At 40.7% G+C, this 18,801-nt stretch overlaps 1 protein-coding gene across 1 annotated transcript in view; it reads right to left on the reverse strand.

Annotated features, from left to right (window-relative positions):
• Window positions 1-16: 16 nt before the first annotated feature.
• hs6st1a (heparan sulfate 6-O-sulfotransferase 1a) overlaps window positions 17-18,801 on the reverse strand; it is a 79,711-nt gene continuing 60,926 nt past the window's right edge. The window contains exons 2-4 of the mRNA XM_047344950.1: window positions 9,405-9,627; window positions 7,511-7,759; window positions 17-4,608 (exon numbers count right to left, since the gene is read on the reverse strand). Of these exons, the coding sequence (XP_047200906.1) occupies window positions 4,282-4,608; window positions 7,511-7,759; window positions 9,405-9,627 (799 nt within the window). The 3' untranslated portion in view covers window positions 17-4,281. The remainder of the gene's footprint in view (window positions 4,609-7,510; window positions 7,760-9,404; window positions 9,628-18,801) is intronic.

Raw genomic sequence — 18,801 nt, forward strand, 5'->3', positions numbered from 1 at the left:
ACACACGACTCAGGTCTGTAAAAATGAAATATTTTAATTGGTGGTTTGATGATTCAGTTTTGCAATCATAAGAAAACAAATCCAGAAAGATGCATACATAAGGAGGCAGAGACAGACCGCTCACCAATTAGAAAAAAAACAACAAAAACCAATCCTTTTCACACCTTCTTTAACACGTCTTTAAAAGAACAATGACGCTTTGCTTTATTGTCACAAAGGAAACAATATTAAGACATGGGATAACAATGAAATAATATATTTGAGCATACCTTTTCTCTGGAATGATATCAGTAAAAAGCTTTATTTCTTTCTCACACACACACACACACACACACACACACACATACACACACCGCTCAGACAAACAGTATTTGATTCAAGCCTGATTATCATTCAAAACTGGAACGCTTAAAACAAAAATAAACCTCCATATGTGGAGAATGGGTTTTGCCTTTTGCGCTACAACAAATGTAGAGCTCCATATTGGACTGGAGCCCAAACACCAATGCAAGCCCGGCTTTGATTTACACGTTATGCCCTGTATGCCTGAAGCTGTGGCGTTTTCAAGTCTCCAGTTGGAAAAAAATGACGGGAAAGCTGATATGAAAAGGGAGGTTTCTCTCCTTCCATATTCGTTTCTCTGTCCCTATTGCATTACTTTAAAAACTGTGCAAAAAGAAACACACTGGCAATGGATGAGTCCTAATACTTTGTTCTTCTCTCCTTCCCATGATGAATCATTACTTATTTAAAACCGGGCTGATCACACCACGAAGACAGGATTCTGCAGTGATTAGCTGAGACTTAACTGTCCAGGCTTAAAAAGAAAACAGCCAGCATCATGTTTTCCAGAGATGAAGGAAGCAGGACACCTGCATCCATCATCTACATGTAGTTTGAATTACAACACGCACAGAGGCTCATTTTTTTTCCCAGCGCATTTCAATAATCCCCTCAGTTTTCTCACAGGTTTTCTCTCACATTTCACCATAATAGTCAACCTATAACACAAAGTATTTGTTGATTTGTCTGAAACACATTAATACAGACAACCCTCAAATAAATCAGAGTACATTTATTTCACTATAAACCCATGTGACTTTGTTTTACCTTATTTTTCATAAGCAGGTCTCAGTAGCAAAATATAGACAAACGGCAAGAGATTACTATAAATAAACAGTGACTTGCAAAGGTTTTTACACCCCTTATAGATTTACATTTTGTCACATTGCAAACACAAACCTGTAAATGTAAATAAATATTCTTTATTGGGATTGTATGAGGTAGAACTCAAAGTAGTGCACAAATATTAAGTGGGAGCAAAATTAAATATTTCTTAAAAAAAAAAAAAGAAAATCTGAAAAGTGCATTTGTACTCAGCCCCCTTTAGTGTAACAACCCTAAATGAAGTGCAACCAGTTGTCCATCCATCTCAGTGTAACTACAGCTGTTCTGCGAAGGCCTCAGAGGTCAGAGGTTAACCTTTTTGGGATACATGTAAAATACTATGTGGGATGAAAAAGACCTAACATCACGATCCAAAAGTTATCGCCACGCTATAATATGGTGGTGGCAGCATCATGCTGTGGGGATGATGAGTTTCAGCAAGGAAGACCTTGGCAAGTTGGGGGAGCTACAGATATCTACACCTCAGGTGGAGGATTCTGTTGATAGGACAATTATTACTTGTGCACTCTACAAATATGGCCTTATGGGAGAGTGGCAAGAGAAATACATTGTTGAAAGAATGTCATAGGAGGTCCTCTCTTTCAGACTGAAGATGCTGCTCTGATCAGATGAGACCAGAATTTGCATTTTTGGCCTTACTGCAAAACACCGTGCTGAGGAAAACGATTTTGCAAAGAAGGAGAGCAAAAATATGTTGATATGCAGAGCTGGTTGAGACAGAATGCAGAAAAACTGCAGCAGTAACTGCAGCAAAAGGTGGTTCTGACTCGGGCAGCCAAAGCACAAATGAGTGTCAAACCTTTCAGAATTTTTATGGATCACTTTCCTTTCTCTTGATAATTATGCACTACCTTGTGTTGCTCTATCAGTACAATCTACAAAAAATACATTAAAGTTTGTAGTTGTACCATGGCAAAATGTAAAAAGGTTCAAGAGGTTTGTTTACTTTTGCAAGGCACTGTAGCTATAACCTCAACTGTAATCTCATTACTTCATGCCTTAGTCTAACATTCATTCAAAATGGGTTTCCTACACAAACCTTGTAGGGGTAAATAACTTAGGATGCGTCTCCAAATATTTTTTGAAGATATCTCAAGCATCTACTTCCAGCTGAGATTAATAAAACGGGCACCTGGGGTTAAACCAGCTGCCGGCGGCATGTCAACATCCAGCCCAATAATCTGTGGAACAGCTCTGGCTTAACCTCATGCAAACATTTATCTGTACAGGTCAACAAGCCGGGCCCTGTGGGATCGTGGAAGTACCTTTGAAGATGTGACCAAGCAGCTGGAAAACAGTTCAAGAAATCAGATTCTTTTATTTTCACAGTAAGGTCTGCACATGGAAGGCTGGAGGATTGAAACTAATATGGGTTGTGCTGAGGTTCAAAAGCTGGATTAGAAGTGCAGATTGGTCATAATATTTGTTACAAATATAAATAATGTGAAGCTACAAGCGTGGGTTACAACCAAAACATGGAAAGGAGACAAGAAAAGGGCTTGCAATAATGTGATCTGACAGCAAAAACAACAGAAATGACAAGATAATTGGTCATAAAACAAGTCGTTCACAAACATCCTCTGTCGGTCATTCTCACTATTTACAAAGGCAAACACCAGTCTGGCTTCCTGTACACACTATTTACACACTCACTCACACACTCTCGCAAACTCACAAGTAGTCAAAGAAATTACTGTAGTACAATGCAGACTTAATACCTGGCAATAATTATGTTGACTATGACCTAGGTACATAGAGGCACTGCTACCTCGCCCAGTCCGGTCATTGTGCTGATGAACTGCAGGTCACCACGGCAACGTTTGCCCTTTCAGAAGGTGGGACAGAAGTTTTCATGAGATGGCTGCTTTTACAACGCAGTCAGGAAATAAAAAAATCCAGGACGAAGAAGAAGAGAAGCTAAAATGCCACCCACTACATTAAGAGCTCACATCGCCATGGTGACCGGTAGTTCTGCAGCTCCCATTTCAAGCATTTTTGTCCCAGTTAAGGCTTCCAAAGCACTTGCCGCTCGCGCTGCACGGTTCCTGGCAACAACCTGGAGCACATTCACTCACCTCCCCTGTCCCGCTGCTACTGGTTTCTTCACACCTATAGGAGATTCTGTTCTGTAATTGGCTGTCTTGCTTTGCAGGACTGAGACACACCAAGAAAAAAAAACAAGGAGAGAAAAGGCAAAATAAAGAAGTCGTTAAAGTGACAGGAGCTTTGGGAACCTTTATCAAACACACTGGCGACACCCTTCCAAAAAGAAGCAAGGCTTCAGTAATGGCTATGGTCCAATGTTCATCAACCTAATCCTTTCTGACATATAAAACAATACAAAAAAAAGAAAGATATGGAATTTTCTTTAGGCAGCAATGTTGGTCTCAGTGTTATTACAATTCTGCTTTTAAAAAAAGCTTAAAGACCAAAACAAAAATAAAACCCATCTTAAAAATCAGAATGACGAGTTTCAGGACACACCTATGCCTGTGTATGAAATGGGTGTTTTATGCAAGCGCGGAGCTTTCATCACACAACTTCCTGCAGTTTTTTTCTTTTCCCTGATGCAGTCTCTTACGCTGTCGTACTTTTGTTCTTTGTTCAGAGCCTTTCCAGTTTCTCTGATATGGGAGCATCCGGTAAAGAATTACTCAAGATTTCACAGACCTGGTTTTCCTTTTTTCGTGCTCCCCTCCCCGCTGTCAGGCTGCAGAAGAGGTGAGGGATGCGGGAGGCAAACCTAGGACGTTGTCAGCAACTTCTAAAAATGTTCTCCTCTCCCGTTGCTCAGGAAGTAATGATGATGGCAGAGACAAAGAAACGAGGAGATGTAGCAGGGAGGCGAAAGGCCAAGCAGGCGCCGATAACAAGTGGGCAAACCTCAATAATGAGAGCTGATGGAAGCTACCAGCCTTCGGTTGCTATAGCAACCCCCCAAGACTACAACTCTCACAGCCCAGATCTCTGGTGGTCTGCGTTTGGTTTGGGTCTTTGAACAAGGCGACGCCACGTCTGTGTGTGTGTGACTGTGTGCATGAGTATGACTTTCATATTACTTATGCGTGTCTGTCGTTTGTTCTCGTTCTGTTGCTACCAGCGGTTGATGATCTGGTTCATGTAGTCCTCAGTGGGGAGCCTGGCGCCCGCCTCCTCCGTTCTGCCCCCTTCCTGGCCGTCCTCCCTCTCCACCCTCTCCCCGTCCTCTTCCTCCAGTGTCGATTGTGAGCTAGCCTGGCCGTGGGAGGGCCACAGGCTGACGCTCAGGCCGAGGCCCTGGTGGCTCTGCTGCATGTGGTTCCTGATGCGCTGCTGCCGCCGCTCCTGCTGCCGGGTGTACTGGTAGCGCTGCTGGAACAGGTCCCTGGCGTAGTCGTAGAGCTCCATGTCCAGCTCGTTCAGCTCCTCTATATGCTGGACCTGTACAGGAGGAACAAGGTTTCTATTTATTGCCATAAACGCAGCAAGACATAGCCTTATAGGTGTAAGAGACGAACAAAAAAGAATGAAACACCAATTCGATTTAAGAGATATGTTAAACCAAATGGAACAAGAGATTAAAATTGGATTTTTAAATTTACTTTACTACAGCTGCCCTCCTCTTTTCCTTTCATTAAAAATCAATTGTGTTAAAAACACAAGGAGTCATTTCTGCTTCAAATCATAAGTTAAAAGATATGCTTCTCTGTTTAAAACATTTGGAACAAAACTAAATTAGTTTTGAAGCTAAAAAGTTGATTTAGAGTGGGGATTTTCTTTTACAAGCATAAAAAAGCCTTTCCTCTGTTTTGTGTAGTAGGCAAAATAATTTAAGTCCTTTAGTGGTCTGTTAAAGTAGCCTTGATGAGCTGTTTATTGCTTGTTTAGGCTCTTGCATGTTCACATATCCAGACCTCATCTAGCACAAATGCAAAATGCATGTTGACTGAAGGCAAAAACATAAATGCTCTAGTAGCCAAATCCTTTATTTAAACGAGTTAGAAAATAACAAGCAGACAACAACAAAATAAACAAGCAAGAAAGTAAGAAAACAAATAAAGAATGTAAGTAAATAATAAAGAAAACACAGAATAATTCAATAAAGGCTGTGTAAACAACAGCTTCTGAAAATTAATTGAAATTAATTAAGGCTGGAGTATAAAAGCTTAGAAAACCACTGGGTGCCACTGCTCTAACTTAGCTCCAAACAGAAATTAGAAGAAATGTTTAAACACCTCATGCAGATTGTTCATCTCTCTGTCCCTAAAACAGAGAGCGGTGCATCTAAAGTGTTATGAACTCATCTCCATCTTGGAGTTAAGCATTTAGTTAAAAATGTGGTTCTGTCAGGTCAGTGAACTGAAGCTTGACATTTTGATTTGCTTTATACTCACAGCACAAACGCCTTTGCAGAGATGTTTACAAGTCATTTTGTTCATGGTAAATCTTAACGTCTTTCTTTCTAGTCTTTGAGGGGCAGGACCATGTCCTGAGTCATTGAAGGGTAAATCCAAGTCAGGACTCAGGTTTTGGATCCCAAGTCTCAAATGTTTAAGGGGGAAGACCAAGCCAAGGCTCAAGTCTTTTGTCCCAAGTCCAAGTCAGGTCATCAGCATTTGAAGGGCAAATCAAAGCTGAGTAGTGAGTCATCCAAGTCGAGGCTCAGGTTTTCTTGTCCAAAGTCTGGCGTGTTTAAGAGACAAGGTCTCGAGGGTTTGACCTGTAAGGCCAAGTCAGATTCCAAGACTTTGAGGGGCAAGTTTAAGCCATGTCTAAAGTCTTTTGTCCCAAGTACGATTTGAGCAATTAGTACTAAGTTTAAGTCCTGGGCAAGTCCAAGTCAAGAAGCCAGCCAGTGACACAGCAAGTCCAAGTCAACTTCCAACAATGTGAGGGACAACTCCAAGCCAAGTATCAAGTCTTTTGTCTCAAGTTCAAAACTTGAGCCTTTAGTCCCAAGTTCAAGTTCAAGGGTAAGTCTATTCTTTGAGTGACAAGATCACATAAGGTCTTAAATCTTTGAGGAAAGTCTCCATTCTTTTGCAAGTCACAAGTGGGTTTGTGTAACTTTAAATCTGACTAAAGCCTAAGTCTCAATGTTAAGTCCCCATCTCTGAAAAAAAGGAAAGAAAGATAATACCAAGAAAAAATATCAAGACTTCAGATATCCTGAATGGTAATTCTGGAAATGAGAAAGATCCAACTCAAAGTACTCATGTACTGCCAATGTAAAAACAAAAGAAACACGGAAAACGTAAGCTTGTTTGATGCAGCTGGCTTTACTGGAATGTGCCATCAGCTGCGTGTAAATTAAATACAGAGGGAGAAATGTGTTTAATTAAGAGAATCCTTTTGAAACCTCTGATCAGTTGCAAGATGAGATTTGTGAGCAATGTGTGTGACAACAGAGGGAGGTGACATGTTGTGTCCATATTTGGAAATGAGAGATTTTCATGCATCAGCAGGAGGGACGCTGATGCAAACCCAGATGGCTTTAAGGCCTCAAAGAGTTTATCCGTCAGCGAGAGGCAATTAAATCATCGAGAAACAAGGTTCAATCAGAGAAGCCTTGCATGGACCTTTAAGTCATGATGGGTAGGAGTGCACTTTTCGTCGCTTCACAAGAAAGTATAGGAGAAATGTTGCCTTTAAAACCTGCAGCCCAGATATCTGAGAGTTTTCTGTTTCACACAAAGGTCTCTGAAATTAGATTTCATAGAAATGCTAATTTTAAAACCATTTTTAAACAAAAAATACCACACACAGACTCCCCACATGCTCTACTCCAAACCTTTACAATGAGATTATTTTCTCCCTTTTATACGAACCACTGGTCCACCTTTTGAGTCTGGCAGCTGTGCATATTTTATTCTTTCTGAGTGACCCGGTTTGATGTTTAAATCACCACGCTGCTGTGTTCCGGAGGTAGATTTCTTTATTTTGCAGAGAAACTGAGCTTAAGAACTTCCCACACTGGGCCAATCAAAGTGTGAAAAACTGGTCTGAAGCTGAGGTCTTTTAAACAGTTAGTTATCTCAGTCCATTTCACAGGAATACGCGACCAGTGTGTTTACCTTGTGTCTCCCTGTTCATACAGCAATCATCTCCATTTCAAAGATATTTTTTGTCACGTTTTTCTGAGAATATTTACTTTGTTCTACAAGAGCACCTCAAATGAAAGGAATACCTGAATTAATCTTAAAGCACAGACTGTGCCAATTTAATTATGGTAATTAAAACCAAGTAAACAAATTCGACTCGCCTTAGAAATAAAGTGTCGTAAAGTAGTTTAGAAAGAATATTTAACCCATGTTCTTATAGTTAGTATGTTTGTGGCACTGACCGTAGCGTTGTCCAGGTCCACCCCTGCGGCCCGGGTGCTGTTGTACTGCATGAAAGGCCTGATGAAGCGCAACCTGAAGGTTCGTTCAAAGAGAAACTGGGTTTTCCTCTGGTACTCTGTGAGACCAAAGAAGGCCATATCTCGCAGGTTCTTCTTGGCCGACTCCAACAGGAGCTGGGCCCTCTTCTTCTCTGGAACCGTGGACATGTTATAGCAGCCGACCAGGCTCAGGTCGGCTAACATACGAACCTGTTGGCAGGGGAGGAGTAGTAAAAGAAGGTTTATGAATAAAGTTTACCTCTAGAAACCTTTATTTATCTCCATAAACTCTCCTATCCAGTCTGACCAGCTCCCTTGTTGCAGCTGAAAAAAGGCATTCCCACAACATGATGCCTCCACCTCTATGTTTCACAAAGCGTTCAGGCTGTTACAAAGAGTTTTCACTTAATTCTTTATAAGTAGGCCAAAATGCTTATTTTGGTCTCATCTGACCAGAGCACCTTTTTCTACATGATTGCTGTGATCCCTATATAGCTTGTAGCAAACTGGAAACAGGACTTTCTTCTTTGACTTTCTTCTTGTCCCTCTTCTAAATAACTTGAGATTTGGAGACTGCATGACTAAAAGTTGTCCTATAAACAGATTTTTTGACTTGAGCCATGGATCACTGCAGCTGCTCCAGAGTTACCACAAGCCTCTTCTCAATCAATGCTCTCCTAGCCTGGCCTGTTAGGTGGACAGCCGTGTTTTCAGAGCAGCTCAGCTCCTCTGGCTGCTGTTTATTTTACTTATTTTCTCTGAGGCCTTCACTGAACAGCTGAAACACACAACTTTTACAATAGATTGAACTCTGAAGGCTGGTTGCTATTGGATTTCATTTAGGGGGTCTGAATACAAATAAATGCCAGTGCATGCCCCACTTTTCTGATTTTTATTTATGAAATATTTTTAAAAACATGCATCCTTTTTCCCCCCTCATTCAACTATAAAGCACTACGATGTCTATAACATAAGACCCCAACAGAATCCACTAAAGCTTGATTCTTCATACTTGCAATACTTTAACTCCTCCTTTTTTGAGAAAACAGAAACAGCTCTTTATTGTAAAATCAATTGCATTTAGTACATATTACAGTACAGCAAAAAAAGGTTCAGCTGACAACACCATGTACACCTTAGCCTGCAGGATGGGTAGTGTGTATGGCAATAAATAAAAGTCACAGGAGGCTTAATAAAACCCCTTCAGGTCCAGATGAGATAAGCTGGCCAACACAATGAGGTGGGAGACTGAGATGGTTGAGAAAAAATAGGTGTGAACTTGCTGTTTTTATGGTAAGAGGGCAAACTCCTGACTGTGTCAAGGTGTGGAAGAATATGTGTATTATATATTGTAGTAGTCTACAATTTCTAGGAAAAAAAAACAAACTAAAAAAAAACGCTTGCCTTCCAATTTTACCTTTGTCCAAATATCTTTTTCTTAGGATATTTAACACGTAATTCCAGTTTTCCTGAAGAAACTAATTTCCTGTGTTGTCATTTTCAAGGGAAACCAGGCGCAGTTGCAGGCTAGCAGGTAATAAATCACCCTGAGCATCCTCTTCATGAGACTGTCCTACAACAACAGAGTGTCTTCAGTCAGAGGCTTCTTCAAATCTGCTGTAAGACGGAGCGCTACAGGAGATCCTTCCTGACCAGAGCCATCAACATCTACAACGGCTCTTTGAAGAAACCTACATAATGAGCTACAACATTTAATTTCCCTTTGGGATTAATAAAGTATTTTTGAATTGGATTAAATTGAATTGAACAAAACCCACCAAACGAAGCTCATCCTGTACTATATATTTTTGCATTGTTTCAGCAGTTCATTATACATTGTCTCCTTGCTGTGTACCTGTCTGTTGTTGGCCAGGTTGTACGGACAGTCCATGAACTGCTGCAGAGTGCACCCCGACCAGTCGGAGCCTTCGTAACAGGAAGGTAGCTCCTCGGGCGTCGGGGTTCGGCCGTCGCACATGTGCAGAGAGGTTTTCCACGTGGCTCCCCGTTGTACGTGCCTCCACTCACTGAGGTAGCGGGAAACGGGGTCCCTCAGCAGAGTTATGTAGTAGAACTTCCTGTTTGGTGGGGAGGGGATAAAGGTAAGAATTAATGTCCCTTGCATAAAACAGACATCCAGGGTTCAGCTTAGCGTTCCTACACAGATTTTTATGACAAAAATCTAAACATTTTCAGATTCAAATCTTCAGAGATGTCCTTTACAGCCCATTTTATAGATAAAACAGATGAGATATTACTAGACAGGTGAGTAGATTGACAAAGACAGGTGGATGGACGGGTCCACAAACTGACGGACGGATGGATGCAACATTTAGAGAATGTTATTGTGAATAAAGTCTATAGATGTAAAGAATTATTACTCTTTTCCCACTCTTACAAAGACCTTGAAAAACCTTAAATCAAATCACAGATTACAGAAACTGTCACAAAAACACGTATGCAATTCCACACGTAGCCATGTGGAGGCACTGTTTGCAAGAGTTTACAGAAAAATTTATTTCACACCATCCTAACTCCAAGTGACTAAGGTCCTCATATGTTATTTCTATTTAGCAGAAACTGCTTTCTGATGCAGAAAAAATGTGTGTCTGGAAGACAGGAAGTGGAAGTAAAAATGAGCAGGAAGCAGAGGAGGACAGAGCTGATGTGTATCGCAGTGGAACGACTTAGTGTTTGAGGCCACACCGTGCAGGAACAAAAACTTGCTGGCACAAGCACACCTCCCTCTGCAGCACACATCTCCATGCTGCAAGCCTCGGTGTCTCAAACAGCCTTCCTCCTGCTTCACCCTGGCACCGAATATTACGTCTGCCTCAGAGATGACTCATGCAGCATCTGAGATTCGGATGGGACTGTTTCTCTAGTGTATGTGTGAGAAGTAATGGTCCATGGCGCAGCTTCAACATCTCTCCGGAGGGGACACTCCCACTTGAGTGGAGACCTTTCCAGGCCCAAACACTCATGGTAATTACTGCGGTCTAATCAGTCAACACATCCTCATCAACTACGCACACATAGAACTTTCATGTGCGTGATTATGTTTGGATATGTGACGACATCGCCGGCACAGATTTTTCGGGGCAACAGACGCAGGCCAGGAAGGTGCTGCCCTCCTTCCCAGCATGCAACACATCACAGGAATGTTTGCAGAGGGAATTTTGTTTGCTGACAGGACTCAATGAAGTCGGCTGGTTTATACAAGCTGACTCCCTCAGACACAAACAGACTTTATGCATTCATTGCTAACGTGCCTTGTAGAAGTGTTTATCTCACTTGACCTTTTGTCACATTACAACCAAATAAATTCTACGTATTTTGGATGGAATAACTGTGGTATGGATTGACAATGATTTATTGTTTTCAAAGCTTTATATTAATGTGTCTGAAAAGTGTGATGTTTGGTAATTTTCAGACTTCATAAGTTAATTTTGAAACAACAGCTGCAAGTCATTTGCATGTTGTTACCAGGTTAGACATCTAGTAACTAAAACTGTGTGCATTTAGCTTGGAAAATAGCTCATATTCAGCCAGATTTATCAGAAAGCATCTGAATACAATTTTTAGTCAAGTCCTACCACATATTGTATTAAGGTTTGGACTTTGACTAGGCCATGGTAACACATTAACATGCTTTGATTTAAATACTTCATACCTCACTTGTCTGCTGTGTTCCTCCGTCTTCATGATGCTGCTGACTCACTAATTTAATCTAACAAACTCTAAAGCCTTCAAAGCACAGATATATTTGTGCTTGGACTAAACTACCCTTATCTCACTCCATTTAGTAATCAGGTCCCGTCTGCAAGCAACTGGTTGCAATGGATTTTTTATTTTGAAAACAATTTGAAAACCACGCATCATTTACTTTCCACTCCACGTGCGTTACTTTGTGTTGGTCTCATATAAAATCCTAATGAAAGTTTGTGGTTGTAATGTGATGAAATGTGAACAATTTGATGGGGTATAAATGCTTGTAAATTACAGTGAGAGAAAATAATGACGCACATGAGGTATTAGTTTCTCAATACCGAAATAAAAAAGGCACACCTAGCTCATAAAAAAAAAACAAACCTCGAGCAACAGAGAGCATCTAAATGCTAAATCTATCAACAGTCAGGAGATCCTGGTCAGAATTTACATTTCTGAAAGGTGGCTCGAGCAGCAGCAAAATAAACCCCAATCTGCTTTGGCATCAGAGCAGGCTTGATCCCTCCAAATGAAACAAATAAAGTAGCGGCGGGGGGATCACGGACAATAAAACGACTAAAGCTCCAATCGAGCGGCAGCTGGGAGATCCCAGACCACCGACCCCAGACAGACCCACAATCAGCAACCATAGACACAGGTTTCCAAACTCCAAATCCCATCAACCTAAACCTAAAATCTCATCCATCCTCTTCTGCTCCATGTCTATTGAAAAAAAAAAAACAACAACAAAAACGCAGCCGAAGTGGAGCCTGCAGGAGAGCGGGGGTACATTATGGAGATTCCTATGATGACATTATCAGTATTTTTAACACTCCCCAGAGTGCTGTGTGTGTTTGTGTGCCAGTTCATGAGCCTGCTGTGGGTTTCTGAGCAAGAATATGCCTATTAAATCAGTGATGACATTTTCCCCCTCTTGGCTCCCACAACAAAAAAAAAGGAAAAATCATAGTGCTGTTTGGGCCTCGCTACACAGACTGGAAGAAAGAGAGAGAGAGAATGAGGGAAAGGGTAAAAAACAGAGAGGAAGACAGGAAAAAGAAAAAGTAAGAAGGAGGTGGCAGAAGAGAATTTCAATTAGTTTTTTCTAATACTGTGAAAGCAGTGAGGGCCCCGAGCCCAAGTGATTCATCAAAGTTATGGCTCTCACTATAATGAAGGCTCAGGCATATTACCACACAAAATAAATAAATAACATGCACGCAAACTCACTCACACACGCAAACACAAGCCTCCCCGCCATGTCTGCTGGGTCAGACAGACCGCATAACCGGTGTCGAAGAGGCTCACTCGCCTGGTAAAGATCTAAATGTCTGGCCTTGGACTTAGATCCCTTCGTAATGAGGTTTTAACCCACAAACATCCACTCGCTCACCAGGAAAGTCTGCTCCCAATCACTCACACACACACACACCTTCCTGCTTGAAAGGCGCCGGAGCATTACACCGGATATTTTAACACCACGACAGGTGATCCTGCTTGTCAGTTTAACCTAAAAGCTAATAGGAAGAACTCACTCGAGTCTCACTGTACACATTTAGGAACATCTCCGTCTGGCTGAGCGCAGGCATTTGTAGTCGCGGCACAGCGCCTCGTATCGCCCTCTCCCAGACTATATTTGCGTGCAGCACATTTTTCATCAAGCCTCCTCAAAAAAAGAAGTTCATTTATAAATACACGGAGTGATATGGCAGCACAAAATCTCACCTATCAGATGTCAAAAGAGTGGCTTCATTGGCTTATTGATTCTTACAATCAGACTAATTGTGTGTAGAGCTGGAAGGAAACAAAATCAAATCCTCCGTTATGTGTGATGAGGCTATTGTCTGGAGCACTGCCAAGCTGAAGCAGAACAGACTACTGTTTTGTCTTTTGTCTCACTTTTTCTGTTTCTTTTTCCCATTGATACTTGCTAACGAATTCAGCGCTGAGGGTGTGAGCGTGCAATGAAGCCAGCTAGCAGTTTGGTTGGCAAAAACAAAGCAAAAAGCAAAGAAAAATACACCATGCAGTCTTTCCTCAATTTTATTTTATTTTTTTTGCCCTCCTTTTCTCACCATTTCCAACGCTGTGTTTGTAGAAGTCAGAATAAGCTGCTTCTATCCTTTGCTTTTTACATCATCAGGCTTAATAAACAGCAAGAAAACCTAGGAACTGGAAAATTGCTGAAGATGGTGCCAATATGCCACTTTTAATGACTGGGCCCAACACACATCAGCTTTCGTCTTCAACGATCATCCCTGGTGGAGTTGCTACTTATGTAATAATCTAACCTATGAAATATTGAGGCTTTTATTTTGAAGAGTAACTAAGGCCTAACATCAAATTCAGTTCTCAAAGGGAATTTGCATTTAGGAACGTACCTTTGTAATGCTGAAACTATGAAAAAGAAAGGTTTATATTTTGATAAGTCTCTATGAGCTTTATTTTGAAAGGCCAACATAAACATTTTTTCCCATCACTGGTTTAGTCCCAACTGTCATTTTTGCAATATTCCACCCTATAAAATATTGATCCATTTGTTTTAGTGAGTCTCTGAAAGCTTTATTTTGAAATGCCAACAACTGGTTTCTTTCATTTTCTCATTTGGAATCTTCTTTCGCAATAACCAAACCCAGGGCAAATCGAGGCTGTAAACAAAAACCAAACTTTATTTTGAAGGACTATAGGTATCCAGCGGGGTTAAATTGTACAGCTAGCAACATAAGTCAATAAAGCATTTTCCTCCTTTTTATGTGTTTAAACACAAGAAACATGTTCTCAAAAGATATTTGTTATATGGTGATGTTTATTGTTTATACCCGCAGTTTAATAACATTTTCTGTGTGCGGAGGCCATTTAATGCAGATGCAACTCATATTTTACAGTGACCGTGTTTATATGAGGTGTCTGGGCATTATCAAGAGGAAACATGGGGCACCTGGGTCTGCTGGGGTCCATGAGCGCCAGGAGAAAATGAGCCTGTTTCCTGTGGGCCACAAATCACAAGTTTTACCTCGTCTCTTTAACCTCATTTCCCTCCTGCTTAAATCACTTACCTCCTCTTGTTAGACTTCCTTTAGTCCGTCTAACCCTCATCTCAAACTCATCAGCTGCGACTTATTTCATTTAGTAACATTTAAACCAGAAGTTTGGAACAATAACTTACACGGTGCCATAAGTATTGAAATTGAGCAAAAAACTGAATTTTGGTTTCAATTTAATATGAAGGAGTTACTATTTTTAAACTAAGACTATCTTCATATGAAGCAACAAGGGAACCGCAGCTGCTGGTTAGGAGCTGCGATTCACAGGAGACACAAAAATCTATGTTTCCTAAGGCAACCCGGGAGAAAAGAAATTAATTAGAGACCTTAAATAAAAGGTTATGGCTCGTACACATTCTCATGTAAGCACCCAGACACACAAAGAGAGACGCCAACTGCATCCCGCCGTGCAGAGCAGCTATGATTTATTAATAGTCCATGGATGTTTGTTGAAACCAGATCTGCTCGACAAAACAGATTTTTTTTTTTTTTGCCCGTCTCTAAAAATGGAATCTGGACTCAATCAACTAAGAAACTTGAAAAGAGAAATGGCACAGTGGAAGATACAGGTTTGTCACCTAAGTACCACAAGTTTAAACCTGATATTTGCAGAGAGAGGGAGAGTAATAGTGCACATAGTGAAATGAGAGAAGAAAAAAAACATGCAGATGGAAACTAACAAACAAAAGTCCTTTGAATATCAAATTTCCTCAGAACAGGACTGACTACAGGTCAGCCTACCATCCGCCTTTAAATGTGTAGATTAAATAGAATGCTTTTTGCATAAATGCACCGAAAATATCTCTGAAAACTAAGAATAACGACACAATTATGGTGTTCAGCATCACTGTGGAAAAACTAGTCAAACATCTTGATTGAGAAGTTCAACAGGCTGTAAACAAATTAAGTCTCCTTATTGGGGTTTAGGGAAAGCTCTGCTAGGCCCGACATGTGTCCCCCCCCTGTATTCTGAGGCACAGATGGATCCGAAGAATGCGCTGGCGCTAAGTGCAGATGATGTCAACCATCAGCATGTTAGGAGAAGGGGCAACATGTCAGAACATGAAGCTCAGAAGATGGTAGTGAAATCCTTCCTTTTTTCTCTAATTGCCATCAACACGCACCGTGTGTTGGGTGAACACCAACAAACAGAGCAAAAACAGTGAACTGCCAGGTTGGAGACAACAGCCACACCGTCAGGGTCGACGACAAGCTTCTGTCTACAAACACTTGGACCGTCAAATTTAAATCTCACCGTCTGTGCGAAAATGATCCCTCAAAACCAAACCTTGCCCTCTGACCTCCTTCCTATTCTCACACTAATTTAATCATTTCCTCCTGTGCATCCTGGGTATCTCTGCCTCATAACAATCTACTGAGATGGGTAGAAACAGGAAATTCCGATCAAAAAAGCTCTGCAGGCGTGTCCTCCAACTATGTTGACTCGATGTCCACCTCGATGGATTGCCTCTCTTTTTGTTAGTTGATCAATAACAGCCTCAGGACCCAGACTGGCTGCCTTCATAATGCGGACTTTAAACGTTAAACACCTACTATAGCAGAAGGGGACAAAGACAAACAATGGGATCCTTGTGAGGACATCCAAATCAGAGTGATGTTCTGTTTAAATATGATGACACTAGCGGACATTTTTCATGGTTTGGCTGAAAGCAATGAGGTTTTAAAGTTAAGGAATCTAAATATGTTGTTTCATTCAGACAATGTGTTCAACTAAACAGGTATTTGTGTGTACTAATGTTGGGATCTTTGCAATAAAACATAATTTTATGGACTATGAGCGTCGATTCGTTATTTTCTGATCATCACTGATTTAATAGGCGTATTCTTGCTCATCATCAATTAAGTGGAACATTTTCAGAGCCATAAATTAAATCCATTGTTTTGGCAACCCCCTCTAAGCCAAAGAAACATCACAAAACTAGAGATGCGTCAATTATTTTGCCAGAGATTGGAATCGACTAATTGTCCTGATCAGTACTGATGTTCAATCTGCATATCACACTAAAATATCTGGATTTTCAACAAAGGAACTCCTGTAATTATTGCATGTCACCTTGATGCACTTTTTTGAGTCTAATAAAAAATGGGACTAATGTCAGGGAAATATTCTTGTAATTTTGGATTCAAATCTAGCACACATATAAAAAGGAAAGCGTTTATCTTACGTGTTAAAAAAAATTGACTTGGTCAAAATTTGAATCAACAGGTCAGACCCGAAAGCAGAACTGGAAATTGGTAGTGGCCGGGAAAAGTCCGATTGGTGCTTTTCAAAACAAAACCCATAAATAATCATTTTAATACAGTAGCCTGCAGCTATTTCATGAAGATTTAGACTCATCTAACTTTTCTGGAGTGGCTTGTTCTTTTGTCTTTCCCCTTTTGAAGAGTGGCTAATAGAAATCGGTATCTTTGTCATGTCATATTTGGACCCCAGGGAAGGAGTTGTGGATTGCTAATTAAGGTTTTTACTTAGATTATCTTAAGGAAGTATACATTTTAAAACTATATATAATAATAAATTGTGGGACTGGTGATATAGCTAAAAACAATTAATTTAATGTTGGATATTTTCTCTCAGTTAAAACGTACTCCAGGTCAAAGGTTACTGCAGTAAAAGATGAATTTAGGCTTTTTACACATCGTAAGAAAGGGTACCAACTATTAACTATATGTAATTAAAATAAATTTTTTAGCCCACCTTTAAATAACATACTAAACTATCAAATACTGAATCACCTCCAATGATTAGCGCCCTTCTTTTAAACTATTTTAGGGGTTTAAACAAAACATATAAAACTGTGTTCTTTTAGCTGTTGCAAAATTGTGACTTTTATTGGGTTAGATGGTTGCGGGTTCCAAAATGAACCTCCTACCCCTTTAAACACAGCAGTAATTAATTTCAACCAAAGACAGAATGTTCAGAGCCCCCGCAGGCACTAACAAAGTCTTCAGGGGTGCACCTCTCTGCCATGGAAGGTATTCCCACAAGAAAAAAGAAAGTTGGCAGTGGAGGTACGAGTTGCCAAGCGACCATAACCAAAGGAGCGTGTGAAAACTTATCTTACGCCATGAGCACAAGATAACACACGGTTCACTGCATTTTAGCGCAAAAGCCTCCTTTTGCGTGATTACATGTAGGAGCAGAGCTGCACACAAGTGAAAATTCACGTCGGATAGAAATGTGGCAGACAGCTCGCCGAGCTTGTTGTGGGGTGCAGTTCAGGATTGTGCAAAACCAAAGTGAGGCCAGGAGAGAGCAAGAAAGGGGGAGGGAATCCCCTGAGTGCAAAGCTATGTACAGCAGGAATGCCTGGCCGCCTGTTCTCTCATGTAACTGGACTGGCAAGAACCCACATAGCTGTCTAACAGTGAGTGAGAGGTCGGCAGGGAATAAGATGGATGTGCTGGGAAGAGAATTTCACAAGTAATCACCCATCATAATTTATAAGTGTTTTTACAGCTTTACTTCGAGTGTCCCGGAAAGCGTTGGAAAAAATGACGACATGAAGATACATCAACAGGCTATATCCATTTCTCAGCTGAAAGGAAGGCTGTCATACAGTTTAGAGTGGTGGTGTTGATACATTTTCTGTTTAATAACCTGAAAAATAGAAGACGTTTAAGGGGAAATCTCTAACCTTATATTTACCCACTCATAAATCTAAGTTCTATACAGATTCTGCTAGAAGAGGTTGGAAGAAAATTAAGGGAAAAGATTTGACAATAAATATTCTTATTGTCGCAAAGTAACACAAATTTTTTTATGGAATGTTAATGTTATTTTTCTCACCATGATAGGGTACATGAAGTGTACCCTATCATGTTCTGGAAAGCGCTGGTTTTCCAGAACTTTCTCCTCACCCTGAGCAGCTGCGCATGGAAATGCAAATGTACACGCCAGTGGGAAAGGACAGTGTGTGGACATTATCCAGCCAGCTCTGTAATGCAAAGACTATGTGATCCCTGATAAAATTCACGGCCCAAATTCAATTTCAATCCCTTGGAGTCTTGGAGGTCTGATATGAAGACAAAAAACAGGCATGTAAGACTGACCTTAAGCAAAGTGCATGAAACAGTACATTATCCAACTATTGTCCATCTGCCTTGTCTTTCATCCAAACTCAATTATCTTGGTGTTAATTTATTACCTAATATTTGAGCAACGCAACAAGCGAAACTCGGATGTAAATAAAGGTGGCACCCAGCAACAAATACTAGCTGCAAACTCTGCCTTAAAAGGAAATAATTTGGACAAGAGCCGCTCCACACGCAGGCTGTGTAAAACTGAAGTGAAACCTACTGAAACAGTACAAATATGAGAAAACATATCACATGGTTCCAACCAGAGGCGGAAGACAAACATCTGATCCTACGCTGCCACCAAGGAGCAAACAATGTTGATGCTGCCTTCAGTTTGTCTTGGAAGAGGAAGCACGGACCTGGAAATGTCGCTCCTAAGTTGAGAGGGTTCTAGTTGTT

The sequence above is a fragment of the Girardinichthys multiradiatus genome, chromosome 19 (assembly GCF_021462225.1).
Source record: "Girardinichthys multiradiatus isolate DD_20200921_A chromosome 19, DD_fGirMul_XY1, whole genome shotgun sequence".
Classification (NCBI taxonomy): domain Eukaryota; kingdom Metazoa; phylum Chordata; class Actinopteri; order Cyprinodontiformes; family Goodeidae; genus Girardinichthys; species Girardinichthys multiradiatus.